This window comes from Phodopus roborovskii, unplaced genomic scaffold (genome assembly GCF_943737965.1).
Source record: "Phodopus roborovskii unplaced genomic scaffold, PHOROB, whole genome shotgun sequence".
NCBI lineage: Eukaryota > Metazoa > Chordata > Mammalia > Rodentia > Cricetidae > Phodopus > Phodopus roborovskii.
Window position 1 is genome coordinate 66,428,762 of NW_026126418.1, and position 15,033 is coordinate 66,443,794.

General features: G+C 50.8%; 3 protein-coding genes across 5 annotated transcripts in view; 1 reads left to right on the forward strand and 2 right to left on the reverse strand.

The window, feature by feature from the left end:
- Positions 1-141: 141 nt before the first annotated feature.
- Ccdc183 (coiled-coil domain containing 183) lies at positions 142-8,700 on the reverse strand. Its single transcript, XM_051184856.1, has 14 exons — positions 8,445-8,700; positions 7,916-8,037; positions 7,449-7,526; positions 7,042-7,209; positions 6,261-6,365; positions 4,628-4,750; positions 3,213-3,338; positions 3,058-3,112; positions 2,512-2,612; positions 1,711-1,871; positions 1,338-1,506; positions 1,142-1,252; positions 972-1,068; positions 142-299 (listed from the first exon to the last, which is right to left on the reverse strand). The coding sequence occupies exons 1-14, from the start codon at positions 8,512-8,514 to the stop codon at positions 181-183; spliced, it is 1,605 nt and encodes a 534-aa protein (XP_051040813.1). The 5' UTR covers positions 8,515-8,700; the 3' UTR covers positions 142-180.
- The window catches only part of Lcn8 (lipocalin 8), a 38,403-nt gene continuing 23,527 nt past the window's right edge, over positions 158-15,033 (forward strand). The window contains exons 1-3 of one of the 3 annotated variants that reach the window (XR_007834554.1): positions 158-307; positions 1,030-1,180; positions 6,354-6,439. The gene's annotated coding sequence lies outside the window, so the exon portion shown is untranslated. The remainder of the gene's footprint in view (positions 308-1,029; positions 1,181-6,353; positions 6,440-15,033) is intronic. The other 2 variants (XR_007834553.1, XR_007834555.1) reach the window with 2 other exon arrangements.
- Tmem141 (transmembrane protein 141) lies at positions 11,269-13,183 on the reverse strand. The gene is made up of 5 exons (XM_051184855.1): positions 13,106-13,183; positions 12,782-12,848; positions 12,521-12,604; positions 12,192-12,299; positions 11,269-11,729 (listed from the first exon to the last, which is right to left on the reverse strand). The coding sequence occupies exons 1-5, from the start codon at positions 13,157-13,159 to the stop codon at positions 11,716-11,718; spliced, it is 327 nt and encodes a 108-aa protein (XP_051040812.1). The 5' UTR covers positions 13,160-13,183; the 3' UTR covers positions 11,269-11,715.

A 15,033-nucleotide genomic window follows, 5' to 3' on the forward strand; every position in this document is an offset into this window, starting at 1 on the left:
AAAGGGACACGTAGACGCCGCATGCGCAGCGGGCTCACTAGATCCCACCCCTTTCGAGCAGCCCCTCCCCTTCACTCCCCGTCCAAGCCCCGCCTCCCTGCCCTCAAAGTCAGGCGGTTTCTTGTTTCTCTAGAGTAGTAATGCATAAATGTTTATTTGTGTAGTAAAGTCCGGACAGGGCTACTTCTTCTTCTTTTTGGATACCTTGAGCTTCCCCTCAATCAGTCGCTGACCCTGTTTCTTTATCTCGGCCCGCGAAGGGACGTAGCTATGGTCCACGTCCGCAAACTGGAAGGTTTCTGCACAGGTAAGAAAGGAGTGACGGCTCCCTCTTTTCAGAGACATTGCCCCCAGTCCCCTTTACCATTTGCTTTTGCTGCCATGGGCCTTCTCCTGTGTCTGGAACTCATCTCAGAGATGGACCGATGACTGAAGACTCTGTGATCTGCCCTAAGTCACCCAAGGCCAGGTGCCAAGGAACCAGCATTTGCCAAGATCACCCACACTAGCCATCCTTCTCCGTTCACTATGCCCTGCCTTTGCAGGAGAAATTCCACTAAAGGCCTGTTCCGGGCTCCCTTCTGGCCGATGCCATGGCATGCTCCTTTGTCTCAGAAAAGACAATAAATTCTCCTAAAGGTTAACCTCTGTCACCTCTATTAACCCAGCAGTAGTGGCTCATGCCTTTAATCCCAGCACTCAGGAAGCAGAGGCAAGTGGATCTCTGTGAGTTTGAGGCCAGCCTGGTCTACAGAGCTAGTTCCAGGACAGCCAGGGTTGTTACACAGAGAAACCCTGTCTCAAAAACAAACAAAACTTTCCCTTTAGCACCCACCCAGTTTGCCAGTGTGTTGGAGTCAGGCAGAGTGAATGCCATCTCTTGACTTGAGTTCAGACACTATCTAGTTCCAGCTGTGGTCTCTGTTCCCCCTTCTCCATCTCCTCCTTATGGTTGATATCTAGGGCCTCACCTATCATGTCCTCCTCTTGGTCCTCAAAGGTAATTCTGGTATTATGTTTCTCCTTTAGAGTTGATGACTCCAGGGCATCCCTCACCTTTGTGTCCACCTGCAGGGCAGAACCCTTATCAGCTTGGAGAGGACATGGGCTTTGCAGATACCCCTCCATGGCCCAGGGCTACCTCCTCATTTCTGGACAGCGTTTGCATGCGGTCAGCCAGGTATATGAGCTTTCCCTCGCAATACTCCAGCTTGCCGTACACATCAAGGGTGTCAGAGATTGCTACTTCTTTCTGTAGGCCAGAGGGGCAGCTTGTTTTTCTGGTAAGTCCACATGAAGACCCTATGCACAGCAGCTCCCCATCCCAGGGCTGGTACCTGGGTGGCTGGCAAGATGATGCCGATGAGCCGGATGTAGAGGTTGTCAATACCTGTCTGGATGGCCAGGAACAGCTGCTGGCTCTTGGTCATGTTGTTGTGGGCCAGCTGGAGCCTTGCTTCTTCCTCTTCCAGCATGGTCTTCATCTTTTTTTCAATAGAACTAAAGCTGTGGAGGAGGTAGGCACAGCAGCAGTAAGGATGGGATATAGTACTCAGGGCCCACAGGGGCCCTGAGCCAGGTCTTGTGTCAACTTCAGGGGCTCATAAATTCAGCTTCAAGCAGGTGGGTCCTTAGCTCTTCTGCAGATGCACAGGTTTATGCAGCTACTGGTTTGTATCTGTGGGGCCATCCAGCAGCCCAGGAGCATACCCAACAGAGCTGGGTGTCTGGTGGAACTTGAGCAGTGCCTCTTCAAGCTCCAGCTTCTTCATCAGGGCCTCCAACTGTGTCCGACGTTCTTCACAGTCCTCCATCTGTAGCTCCAGGTTCTCCTCTGTGTTCTTCTGAGCCAGAAAGCGGCCAGCTATGTCCTAACCAGTCCAGGGCAGAGAGAAACAGGTGTGGGCCTGAAAGGTAGTAGGGTCTCATAGCTCTTCCCAACGGATAGTGCAGCTTCTTGTTACTTAGGGCTCAGTCATAACACTGAATACTTGTGGCAACTAAGGTTTATGAAGGGCTGGACAGAGGGGTAGCCTGTACATGTCCTGATACATAGCTTTCATGAGGCAGAGGGTAAGTAACCACATCTACCATGAAGAGACCTTGTATCACCTTCAGTCAAGATGCTGTGGATGGGAGCTTAAGGACTGACAGTGGTAACTCAGGTAGGTCTGTGACAAAAGGAGGCCAGCAGAAGCAGCTGCTTACTGTGGCTGCCAAGTTGGGAAGGGACTAGAGCTGTGGTGAGAGGCCAGGTCCTTAGCATTTGGACTTTAAAATTTTGGCAGACTCTCTCCTGTACATAGAATATGGTTGGGACATGCCATTCATATGCTGGAGGTATCTTCATACCTCAAAAAGAAAGAAAGAAAAAAAAAAAAGACTTTTTCCAGGATTGGGAGCATCATGTTTGGGTACCTCCAACGGGGAGGTTAAGTTTTGTGAACTTTTTGCAGAGCACCCCAGGCTCTAGCCTAGCTTAGTCACCTTCCAAGGGTCAGGGAGACTTACCCAGAGGTGGGAGCACTGCACAGCAGATTTGACCCTCTCTACCAAAGTAGTAACTTCAGTCTGGTATTCCATATCTGCTATGGAAGTTTCTCTTTTCCTCACTGGACAGAGTAGAGAGGGAGGGCCTAGTCAGTATGCAAGAGTGACTACCTGATGGCTCTATAGACACTCAGGCTTCAAAGAAGACACCCAGGATGTTGGGTACCCTCATGTGGTACCTATACCTGCTCTCCTCAGCCTGACCCTTCAGTACCTTGGGAAACTCAAGTACAGACAAGGACCAGGAGCAGCATGGCATCATGTGGCTTTGGGAAGCAGTTCTGAGATGTCACTGGATGATTGAGCTCTAGTTGCTAGAGATAGCATCTCTGCAGCCACCTTGTGCCATAGGCTGTCAGATTCTTCAGGTACAGTCAGGGAGAGGCAGGGGCTGTTTGTCTTCCTCACCCTAGTGACCACTGGCCTCATGGTGACCTGGCTGGGCAGTTCCAGTCATTGCTGGTTACTAGAGACCCTGGCTGGACAAGGCAAAGAGCTGAGACTCACCCTTCATGGTCTCCATACTCATTAGATTGGAGGAGAAATCTAGGTCCCTCCGGCCCTGATGGGAAAAAGAGCCAGGTGAGAATGAGAAGTGAAGGATTCTCCCCCGCTCTTCCACCAATGGGTGAGGGCTGCCAAGGGGCTGGCTCAGGATGTACACGGCGGTACTTCTCGCTGGTCTCCTTGGTGTGGATCTTGTCAATAAGCTTCTTTTGCTGATTCAGCCGGTTCTCCCGTGCCCTTCGCTCCTCGATGAAAGTTGCCTCCCCTTGCCTCATGTTCCTCTGTGACATAGAGATTCAGTGGGGATACTGTCTCACCAAGGGTCCTCCCAGGGTCCTAAAGCCAGTGGCCAGTTTTTAGTCTTCATCTTACTGGACTGTGGAAGAAAGCTGGCTATTCTTTTCTTTTGGCTCCACTGTCTTGGGTGCCCTTTTGCAGATTCCTGGCTAACACATGCCTACTGACATTTCCCTCCAGCCCAGGCTCTCTCCTTTCCTCTAGTCCCTTGCCTTTAGTTGCTTCCTGGCCTGTTCCACCTAGAACCCACTAAACTGAATTTAACACATCTAAAAGCAATCCATCCCCTTTATTCTCAAACCTGGTCTCTCCTCCACTCTGCTTTTGTGGCTGAAAACTATCATCCCTCCTTCCTTGCTTATGCTTTCTTTCTCTCACAACACTCCTATCACTAAAGCTTACTGCGGTGTCCCCTTAAAATTTTCCCTGCCCTGTCTGCACCTGGCCACCCCCACTATACTACTGGCCACACAGCCAGTAGTTCTGCTCCGGCACCTTCTGGCACCTGCAGTTAATGTGTGCCACTATAAAATACAATCTGTGGTGGTTGTTTTGTTTGTTGCTTGTTTCCAAGACAGGGTTTTTCTGTGTAGCCCTGGCTGCCCTGGAACTCACTCTGTAGACCAGGCTGGCCTTGAACTTAGAGATCTGCCTCTCAAGGGCTGGGATCAAAACTGTGTACCACCATGCCCAGCATAAAACTCTGTCTGCTCATGTGTCCCTCTATCTTCTCAGAGGCAGTAAGCCTGAGGACCCCATATCTGCCACTGACTCATGCAGCTATGTCCATCTCTGTGCACTCACATGTGGCAACAGCCTTGGCTTTTCTGTCCTTTCTCCTGAGCTCTGATTACCCCTGGACTTTGTGGCCATTCAGAGCCCATTCAAGCATATTTTCTTGGAAAGCCACCCTAGAGACTTCTGAAACCCATTGCCTCTTTCTGCCATACTGGCTGAGATATGATGTGGTGGGCTACTAGATGAATTGCCCACTTCAGGAGGATGGGGCTTGCTGACCCCCTAGTCCTGTCTCCCTAGAGACAGGGATTCTGGTAGTGACAAGGTGAATAGATGCCCACTGTCCTGGTCACATTATGGCCTCTGTTCCCAAATGACTTTCTCTGTCCCATGGGTGAGCAGATCAGCAGGTAGGGCTGAGAATGGATTTCTCCAGGAATGATGGGTAGTATAGGCATAGGATATGCAGATAGATCTTGAACAAGATAGGGTCAGGTGAGCCAGAAATTGATGGTTCCCCAATCCTGGGACTCACCTTGACCTCATCAGTAATCATCATGGCATCTTGGGACATGACTGTCATATCTGACAGCTCCAAGCAGTAGTTGGACACCAGGTTCTGAAGCTTGTCTAGCTCTGTGGGGTAGCCTGCCAGAACCTGTCAGGATGGGCAAAGGCAAAGTGATAATGAAGCTACAGCTTCCTTTGGTGCCATCATACCCTATTGCTGGCTTCCCTGAGCTCTCTGAATTTCTCCCATCCTTCAATCCCAGACTGTGTGAGCCCTGGGGACAGGATAGGGGTTCTGTCAGTGGCTCAGCCTCTGGGAAAGTCACAGGAGAAAGAAGTGCTCTAGTATGGATAGTCATTGGTGATCTATGAACTCTGACTACCCAGGACAAGGAGATACAATGACTCAGTGTTGCACCTCAGCACAGGCCAACTCTGAAACCCAGAAGGGTTTGCTCTGGGGCATCTTTGGTTTGAAATGGAACAAAGTGACCTGAAAGATGGACTTGGAGCTGGATAGGGTTCAAAGTGAAATTCACTTCTAACCAGCTAGCTATGTGATCTTGGGATCACACCGAGCCTTTCTAAGGTGATCCTTACTTTTTTGGAAGGTTTCTGTTAGGATGGATGGAGAAGTATGATAGCATATTTAGCACAAGGCTAGGTGCATCGGTGGACAAGGAGGCCTAGCTGTTGATATTTTGCTGTTAAAATCTGTACATGCTGAATCTTTGCTGATTTTAAAAAAAATGTGGATATGGGGATTTGTTTCAAGTGTGTTTGTTCTGGAAAGAAAGTTCTACGAAGAACACCCAGTGAAAGAGTGTGGGGAGGGATTGAATAGTGGGCAGGGCCTCCAGTTGAGCCTGCAGCGCTAGGGTCAGTAAGAGGGACAGACCTGAGCATGATGCTGAGATCCTGGCTCACGGATATGACCCTGGCAGGGAGAAGCTGCTACATCTGCCCACTCACCAGCTCTTTCTCTGCAGCAATGCTACGCCACTCATTTACCTCCCCTTCTTAGGGGAGGTAAGATTCACTGCTGCTTTCAGTACCCTGCTGCCCTGAAGCCCTTTCTCCCCCACTTCCACTACAGATGCTCTGCTCTATGGGAGCCATAGTGAGAGTGTGCCTGCGAGATTCACAATTATAGTTTCCTAGGACTTACATGAGCCAAAATCTGCCTCCAATACAGAAAGCAGGGTAACCAGATCCAAAGTGGGCAGGAAGCTGTGTGAAAGGAGTCTAACATGAACCATGTTAGGGGACCTCCTAGGAGGGGAGTATGGCCCATCTTTGGCTCTCAAGGACCCAAATTAAACTGTTAAATATGTGAAAGAAAGAATTCTGGTGTGTGTGTGTGTGTGTGTGTGTGTGTGTGTGTGTGTGTGTGTGTTGATGATGATGATTTGCATCTATCTGTTTATGAGGCAGGGTCTCACTGTGTATCCCAGGCTGTCCTGGAATCTGTGATCTTCCCATCTTAGCCTCTTGAGTGATAAGATCACAGACCTGTGCTACCATGCCCAAGTTTAAGCCCAAATAACAGGTGCACACCATAATATGCTCATGTGGAGTAACAAAAATGAAGTTCTCTAAGGAAAGTTTCCACATACTTTTAGGGCCTCTTTGTGGGCTGCTTGGGAAGTGGGGCTCACCTTCTTCAGATAATCCAGCAGGTCTGTGTACAACATGTGAATGTTCTGGCTGGTGGTGATCTTGATCGTGGTTTTTTCGATGTTGTTCTCCAGCTGGCGGATAATCTGATGGTAGTGGTGGAGTTGGATCACTGAAAAGGCTTGGTGACAAGACCCACCTCCTGGAAACCTCAGGTCAGGTGTGAAGAGGCAGAGTCCTGCACAGGAGGGCACGGGGTGGGGGAAGGGAGTGGGAGGCTGGGCTTTTCACACAAGGGTGTTGTGCTCCCCTAGTCTTGCCCCTGCCACGAGGCCCAGCAGGTGAAGTCATTATTGAAGCTCTTACCCACCACCCAGTCACCATGTATAAAATGGCTTTGCTTCCCAACTTCATGTTTACAGCTGTGTGATAAACCTACCTCAGGGCATCGGTTTCCCACTCCTTGTCAGTAAGTTGTCCTGTTTGTACACAGCCATGTAAGGGCGCAGACTAACCAAAAGGTCTTGCCCATCTGGAGGTCTCACCCTCCACTGGAGGTCAGTTTCACTGGCTAAAGTGTTTTTGTCTTACAAAGACCCTCAGCAAAGGAGTCGCCCTTCCCGCAGAACCCTGCCTAATAAGTGGTCCAGCCCTAATACAGGGTCCCCTGTCTGAAGGTGAGATTCTGTCCTTGTTATAGAATCTCCACATCCTCTGGCTGGCGTAGAACCACACTTTCGGAATCTTGGTCGCTGAGTCCCACCCCTCCTGGAAGCTCTAGCGCACAGCCGGAGCCCTGCCTCCGCCCTGGTACCCGGGCACCTGCAGCAGCTTTAGCTCATCCTTAGTAGCATCAGGCTGGTTCCGCAGGCTGGCCAGTTCCAGCTGTAAGCTCTCCAGCTTCTGTCCCCGTCGTCGAGCCAGATGGATCAGCACGTTGTGTGCATTCACACGATCGAAGACGTACTTTCGCAGCTTCTCCCGAGCCACCTGGGTCCGGAAGGGCGCCCTCGTGTGGGTGCAAGAGGGAGCTCCGCGGGGATCCGCGGCTACCCCATAGGGAGCAAGAGGAAGGAACGCGCGCTTCGCTTTCCTTCGCCCTCTGACGCACTAAGAGGCAACATTTACTGTGGGCAAGCCTCAGGGACTGGGGCTGAGAGGGGCGAGTAATCAATCCTTTTGGTCCGTGTGTCGTCCACTCCCCCCACCCCCCACCCCCGCCTCGTTACCTCCATAGTACTGCGGCAGTGTGCCAGCTTCATGGATGCATCCTTCGCGCAGGCCTTGGAGATGGTCCACTGATCATACTGTGGAGAGGTGTTAACTGAGCCGAGAACCTGGCCCTTTTGCGTTCCCCTTGGCACTGATAACTCAGGAATATCCCCTCAGCGCTGCTAGCCCAGCAAGGAGACCTTTGGTCCTGGGACGCCTGAGCAGAGCGCACAGGATCCACTCCAGGGACATTCCTACTCCACTGTGATGGGGTTCGGTAAGGAGGTCAGAGAGCTCAAGAAGTGCCTGCTGCAGATGCTAAGCATTCTGGGTGGGTGTTGGGGAACCTGCCCTAGGCACCAGTCTCAAAGGTACTCATCCAAGTAGGCTTTCTGGTCCAGAGAAAGGGGTAGGGTATGTGCATGTGTTAATTGAGCGACCACCTCCTATTCTCCAGACTGCTAAGGGGGTGAGGCTTTCTCACCTTCTTAGCCAAAGCCCAGTCCTGGGCCCCTCGACGGAGGTTGCTGCGCAGGAGGCCCAGTGTAGCCTTGTTCTGTGCTGTCTTCTCCTTCACGCCCTGGATCTGGAGCGCCCGACATTGTTCTGTAGGTGACAGCGGGAACAAGATTACCAGGCAGTAGGCCAATCTTGGCAAAATACCCAGAGAGGCTAGTGGAATGCGGCATTGCCTCTGTGACCATTTCCCCCCTCTTCCCCCTCCCTGTTCTGAAAGACACAGGATTCCTTGCTCAAAGCGGTAATCTGCAAGGCTCTCCAGAGATGGATGCTGGGCAGTAAAGAGGGTGAGGCCAAGACCAGGAACCCTGTCTCTTTCAGAGCTCCTGTGCCCAGAAACAGGCAGATCCCCTTTTCGACCTCTCCAACTTTGGGACAATATTGTGGTAAATGCACAAGTCTCCTTGAAGCTCCCCTCAACGTGGCAGACCCTTCTGTGACCTTTGCCCACTTTGGGGGCCTGGGTGGGTGGCAATCCTCAGGATGATGCTCACCCTGCAGCCGAGTGATGGTCCTTAGCTCCTGTATTTGTGCCTCCACAGCTGCTTCATTGTGAATCTTCATGGTGGGCCTAACGGTCCTCCAGGGTACTATGTGCCTCTCACCCTCCCTGTGCAGTTGCCTGCTCAACTGAGCCCAGGTTGAGATTGTCCTTGGAATTTCAGGTCATTGTGATGAGACCAAGATTCTCAATGCCCCAGGAACCCTGAAATTCCATCATTCCAGAATCCGTCCTCAGGGTCACCTCTGGGTGCTTGCCCTAAGGGAAATGAGTCTTGAGACTGCTGATTCAGGAGCTCCAGAGGCCTTTGGGTAGTGGTGGGCAATTTGTGATGGTTTAATACAACACCTCACCCAGCACCCCCTCTTTCCTGTTCCCTCCCCTGCTCCTAGAGCCACAAAGCAGTTTGACTGTGCCTCCCACATCTAACGTCAATGTCAGTGCTTGGCGAGACCTCTCTCTTCAGCCCATACTTCTAGTTCAAAGCCCAGGCACTGGGTGACCTGGCATCCCACACCAGTTTCTGCCCATCCCTGTTCTATCTCTTCCAACTTTCCCAGAACTGTGCCTATCTGGTACCACCCTGCTTGGCTCCCACATCCCTCAGCTCCCGGGACCTCGAGTCACAAGTCATTGGCAGGGACAAGTCCATACATCTACACCCTATCCCTTCCCTTAGAGCAGTGTGCCAGGAGCAATCAGCAACCCAGAACACCATGGGGTATGTGAGCAGACACTTTCTGCAACCGAGTCTGCATGGGTCTGCATAACTAAGTATCAGTGGGGAGCTTACTCTTCAGGGATTTATTCTTCAGTCTGGGAATAGAAGGCTGGGTCAGGGTGTTGCATGGCTGGTTCTTCTGCTGAGTTTCCACCCGGCTGTCAATGCTTTCTGTTCCTGTGATCTCATGTGGTTGTCCCTCTGTGCCCATCTGTGTCCCAGTCTCTTCTTATAAGGATGCCAGAAAGACTGATTAGTTCCCATAACATCAGTTAGCCCTAATCACTTCATTAAAGGGCTCCTCTCCAGTAGTTGCCTTCTGAGGTCCTATGGGTTAGGGCTTCAGTATATGAATTGGGGGGGGGGTATGTAGTCAGGCCATGTGTATAACACAGGATACATTAGTGTCTATATCTTCATATGTCTTCTCACACAGATCCCTTACCTTTTAGACACTCCTTTCCAGTCTAAACTCTGTGTTTACCCCTTACCTCCCTTCTGGTCTATGCCTCATTCTCATGACCCTATGGTCATGGCTGCTCACATTACCTCCCTGGCTTTTGCTTCAGAGCCAACTTCTATCCCCTAGTATTGACTCTTTTCCCTCAGATACAGAACTCCTGAATTTTAGTGGGACAAATGGCTGTCCTGAGCAAGGCTGCCTTCCCGAGTTTCCTTTCAGTAGATGTACCATGTGTCTTAGCTCTGGCCAGTAGTGTATACAGCTGTGGTGAAAGACCTGTCCTCCTCTCCCTTTTTTCTTTCTGTTAAAGGGGATGAAGATGTAGTAGGCAGAGCTGGAGGGAAGTGGAGGCCATTACAACAGGGAAGAGATTGAGGGAAGCCTGGGTCCCTGACCCCAAAAGAGCTGAAGATGGCTTGTCCTCCAAAGCTCATGCTGGAGTTTACCCCCACCCCTACCCCATTGTGAGGTTTTAAGAGGGTAGAAAACAGGACTGTGTCATTCAAAGCAGGGCTTTTGAGAGATGAAAAGAATTTAAGTTACCAGGGTAGAGCCACCATGGCCAAACCTTGATGGTTCAGAGGAAGAGGAAGCAACATACACGTTCTCTTTCTGGCCATGTGACCTGTGATGTTTCTGGACTCTACCTGAACGACAACCGCCACCAAATGGCTGTTGGGCCTTGGGCCTCCAGAGCCATGGGCTAAAACATGTTTTTTAGTATTATTATTATAATCTGCCCAAGTCTGTGGTATGTTGTTGGCAAAGGCACAAACACTGACAGACCACCTGCCTAGATTTCTACAAGGAAACTAACTAGGCTCAAGTTTCTACTATGTGAGTCTTACTGCCACTGCCCACCATTTTGTTCTCATAGGCATCCAGTTGACAAGCTCTGTAGAGGTGTAGGAGCAGGCCAAGGCCAATTCTTTGTGCTCCTATAATGCCAAGGGACCATCTCTATTCTTTTTAATGGATCTGGTTGGTATGGGTGGTCTTACTCCCCAGCCATTTCCTTTGGAGCTCTGCTGCTTGTTACTTCTTGGAGAAGGAGCTTCACTGAGGCCAAGCAGGTAGGCGGTAGGCATGACTCATGCCCCTGCCTGGACTCTGGCAGCTCCTACCTCTGTTCTGATCCAGGCTTGCAGGAAGAGAGGCATTGATGTAACTGCATGGTCTAGATGGCTGGAAGGAACATCTGGTTCTGGAGCTGTTCTACATTAGGACTTTTGCCTGTCCTCCACTGTCAGCTAATGGACACATCTTTTCACCCTCTACACTTTTTGTTTCTTTTGGCTTTTCCAGACAGGGTTTTTCTATGTAGCCCTCGGCTGTCCTAGAACTCGCTCTGTTGATCAGGCCAGCCTTGAATTCAAAGATCTGCCTGCCTCTGCCTTCCGAGTGTAGGGATTAAAGGCGTATGCCACCACCACCCAGGCTTTCTTTTTAATATTATACCTGTATTTATTTATTTATTAGTTCATGTGTTCCTGTGCATGTGTAATGGGAACCCATGTACCATAGAAGAGATTGTGGTTCTTAGGGATGAAACTCAGTCACCAGACTTAGCAGCAGGTACTTTACTCACTGAACAACCTCACCAACTCTTGTTTAATTGAGTTAGAACTCAGGTAGGGAAAAGACAAGCCATTTATTAGCCACAACCCTCCATAATTATCCTTAGACTTGAGTCACAGAGGTCAGAAAAGGGACCTCAAAGCACCAGAGAAAAGATACAAATCTCTTTCAACACTTGCAGTCTGCCGCCCCCACAGCTGTGTGCAACAGGGTAAAACCCTCTCTGATATTCTGCTTCTTGCTGCTCTGGAGGAGACCCTGTCTTCCCAAGCTCTAAACTGAACTCCTGGAAAGTCCTGGATTTGGGGCAGCAATGGTATCACAGGTTGTCAGGTAGGCCTGCCCATACACATGTGTAGAGGACAGGTGACACTCAAGGGTGTGTGTGTGTGTGTGTGTGGTGAGATAGGAAGGAACAGCCTGGAGTTAGATGGTGTCAAAGTCTGTGCTCCAGGATTTTCCCTGTGTCAGATCCTCTATACCCCAGCAGCCAGAGCTCTTCTAGTTTCGATGATCTGTAAGAGACAAAGGGAGACAGCTGGATTAAGGTCTGTGGTTTTTGAGGGTCCCTGACTCTGATCTGTCATGACAAAAGCAGCTCCTGTCAGATGTGGTTACACAGGCTTATAATCCCAAACCTAGGAGGTAGAAGCAGGAATTCAAGGCCAGCCTGGACTATGGACCCTTTCTCAGATGAACAAAATAAGCAAGGGCAAGCAGGCCTGAGGTCCCTCAGATCCAGGGTCTCAGTCTTAGACACTCTTTTTTGGGTTGTCGGTTTAACTGCTGTGCCCTGTCTTAATTTCCTGGGTCTTCCTCCAGGGAATTCACTGCTCAGTCCTTGTTGTGACCTCTCCTAGCCTCAGCCCCTCAAATGGAAGACAAGACTGGCTGGAGGGAAGGGGAGCAGTATATCATTTGAGTCTCGTGGGCTTGTCTTCCTGAAAGTCCGTGCTGCCCCTCTGGGGCCCTCTTACCTGTGCTCATATCTTTGGGGAGTTGCCCTGTCTCCAGGAAGAGCCAGAGATCTCTGCATTTCTGAGACTCTGTCCTTGTCACCTTGTAGCTGGCCAGGGACCCTACAACTGGAGAGCAGGGAGCAGGAGGGTGGTGAGTTGGGGACCTTAGCCTCTAAGCTTTTCACACAGGATCTGGCTAAGCTCCTTCTGGACAGACAGGGTGGGTGGGCTCCAGCCAAAACTGGGACTGGATCACAGTCGGGTCCTTATTGGAAACATACCAACGTTGTAGAGTCCCTGGTAACTGATGCACTTTAGGGCCTATGCACCCACCATGGAGTACTCACCGGCAGACACCAGGAAGCTCCACTGCACAGGGTACGGAAACTTCCGCTTAATGAACAGCTGCAGACCGAAAGTCGCACCAGTGCCTGCCAAGAGCCAAGGAACCATTGGTCACCCTGCAGGGTGGTGGTCTTGGTGCCTACTGCACCTGCAGTGCAAGCAAGATGACTTGGCGCCACCTTCTGGGCACACACGGTGGGGCAGTAGGTTACAATTTTAAGCTGTGTTCTTTTTGCTCCCCAAGAGCCCTGGAACCAGCCTACCTGTGACAAAGGTGAAAACGCCCTTCATGAAGGCGTTCGACTGGCACACGGCATATTCCTCGAGTCCCTGGGATAGGGGTGTTGTTCATGGCTCAGTTTCCTTTCCTCCTTCCCTCCGGCTCCTCCTTTGGGCACGACCTAGCCTTGGCGAGGAACACTGGGGACTGGATATATCCCACCCTCCCCTAAACTCATTCAGCATCTCTATTCCTATGGCAGGAGGATCCTCCCTCCGCCACTCCCTGACGGAGCTCCCGTGGCTGGTAGTCTCCTTAAGATCAGCTTCGGAAGCCTAGATCCAGCACCCCAGGCCAGCCTTCTCACCGGGTGTTTGGCGGCCACCGCGTCATCCACTCGGGACAGGCCCAAATTCACCATGGTCGTTCAGGTTCTCCAGGAAAGATAATCAGACTGGGGGCGGGGCGGGGCGGGGCCTAAGACTCGGGCTTGCGCAGAACGTAGCGGAGAGGATCAGGATCTGGAAAGCCCGGCCTAAGGGGAGGGACCTAGATGACTCACGTGGGCTGGGAGGGGAGGGACTGGATCTCTCCTGGACCCGCACAGGTCTTGGAGTTGGGGTTTTTTGTGACACTGAAAGCAACTGTGGCTTTCCTCACTTAAAGAACGCAGTGGTCGTTTTTATCACATGAGATGGGGCTTTGCTTTAAGACTACAATTAAGGATTCTCCAAAAGTCACAACGGAATAGAGACGTTTGGAACTCCAGAAATTCAGTTGAGCCCACTTTTGGTGCCTATTCTGTGTCCGGGGCTGAGGTCCTATGGAGGAGTTCATAGAACTAGGTTGGGTGCCCACAGGAAGTCAAAGGTACTGACTGGACAGGGAGAGGCCAAAACATGGGACATCCAGAAGGCTCCCGGAGGGGAGCTGGTGGGCTGAGCGTTTTGGAAAGTATGAGCCAGGAGTGGAGGAAGATTGGATGATATGTGAAAAAGAACGCTGGGGACACAGGTGGGTGGACTACCTGATATTGACTTTGCCAACCAAGCATGAGAGGAGCTAGGGACAGAGAGGAACTGAAAATGCCTTTCAGGGAATCCAGTGGGTTGTGTGGCTTACCATGGAGTGTCTGTCCATGCAGATCCCTCACTCCAGATTAGAAGCCAAGTTGTCTGTGGCAGGACTCAGCTGTATGGGTTGGGTTCAGAGACTGGGCAGCAGGTTTGGGTGGGGTTAGGTTTTGCCAGGTGTTTATATCTGGGTGAAAAGTGTGTTGAGGATCTGGCTGTGGTGTGTACCCAAGTCATCCTAGCTCTGGGGAGGTGAAGGTCAGTTTGGGCTAATCTGGAGTGCCTGTTTCAGAGAGAAGGGGGGGGGGAGGAGAGGAAAGGGGGTCGGGCTTCATGGTTGCGTGCTAAGCAATTTAAATACTCAGCTGACTCCTCAGTCCATCTTTTTATTTTTTAGTTATGTATGTCTGTATGTGGGTGTGTGCATATGTGTGTAGGTGCCTGCATAGGTCAGAAGAGAGCAGTGGGTCCCCTGGATCTAAGTTACAGCCATCTATGAGAGACACGCAATAGGTGGTGGGAACTGAACTCCAGTCCTCTCTGAGTAGTGAGTGCTCTATCTACTGAGCCTCCTTTTCCTTCTCCTGCTCCTCCTCTTCTTTTTGTTTTTGCTCTTGGTTTTTTCAAGACAAGGGTCCCTGTGTAGCTCTGGATGTGCTGGCTGAGGCTGGCCTCAAACTCAGAGATCTACCTGCCTCCTGAGTGCTGAGATTAAAGGCAGGCACTACCACCACCCAGCAAAAAGAATGCTAATTGGGTGCTAGAGAAATGGCTCAGCAGAGGGCCTGGGTTCCATTCCCAGCACTCACATGCAGCTCACAACCATCTGTAACTCCAGTCTCAGGGAATCTGATGTCCTCATTTGGCTTCCAGAGGTACCAGGCACACATGCGCTACACAGACATATACACGCAGGCAAAACACACATATACCTAAAATGAAAAGTTTTGTAAAAAAAATATTATTGCTTATTAAAGTCATTAATACTTTGTATGAAATTTTGAGAAATGCAGATGCTCCTAAAAAATAAAAATGTACCTGTAAGTCCTATCAACTGACATTAGCTGGTACCTAACCGTGGAAGAGACATGAAGACATACAGCCGGTGTCACCGGTGCCTGTTCCCTTCAGGACACTTGGGGGCCCTGGAGTATCCAGAACGAGGTCCCTGAGTGGGGACCCCTCTGTGTTCACATCCCCACCCCAGCCTCTCACTCAGGTC

What these genes read in the sequence shown, in the direction of transcription:
- Ccdc183 (XM_051184856.1), bottom strand. Translation starts at nt 8,514, where the DNA reads ATGAAGATTCACAATGAAGCAGCTGTGGAGGCACAAATACAGGAGCTA. An exon ending in ACTGGGCTTTGGCTAAGAAG is followed by an intron (nt 7,527 to 7,915) that starts GTGAGAAAGCCT and finishes ACCTCTCCACAG; the next exon opens with TATGATCAGTGGACCATCTC. An exon ending in ACTGCCGCAGTACTATGGAG is followed by an intron (nt 7,210 to 7,448) that starts GTAACGAGGCGG and finishes TTCCGGACCCAG; the next exon opens with GTGGCTCGGGAGAAGCTGCG.
- Tmem141 (XM_051184855.1), bottom strand. Translation starts at nt 13,159, where the DNA reads ATGGTGAATTTGGGCCTGTCCCGAGTGGATGACGCGGTGGCCGCCAAA. An exon ending in CGGTGGCCGCCAAACACCCG is followed by an intron (nt 12,849 to 13,105) that starts GTGAGAAGGCTG and finishes CCCCTATCCCAG; the next exon opens with GGACTCGAGGAATATGCCGT. An exon ending in CGTTTTCACCTTTGTCACAG is followed by an intron (nt 12,605 to 12,781) that starts GTAGGCTGGTTC and finishes GGCTCTTGGCAG; the next exon opens with GCACTGGTGCGACTTTCGGT.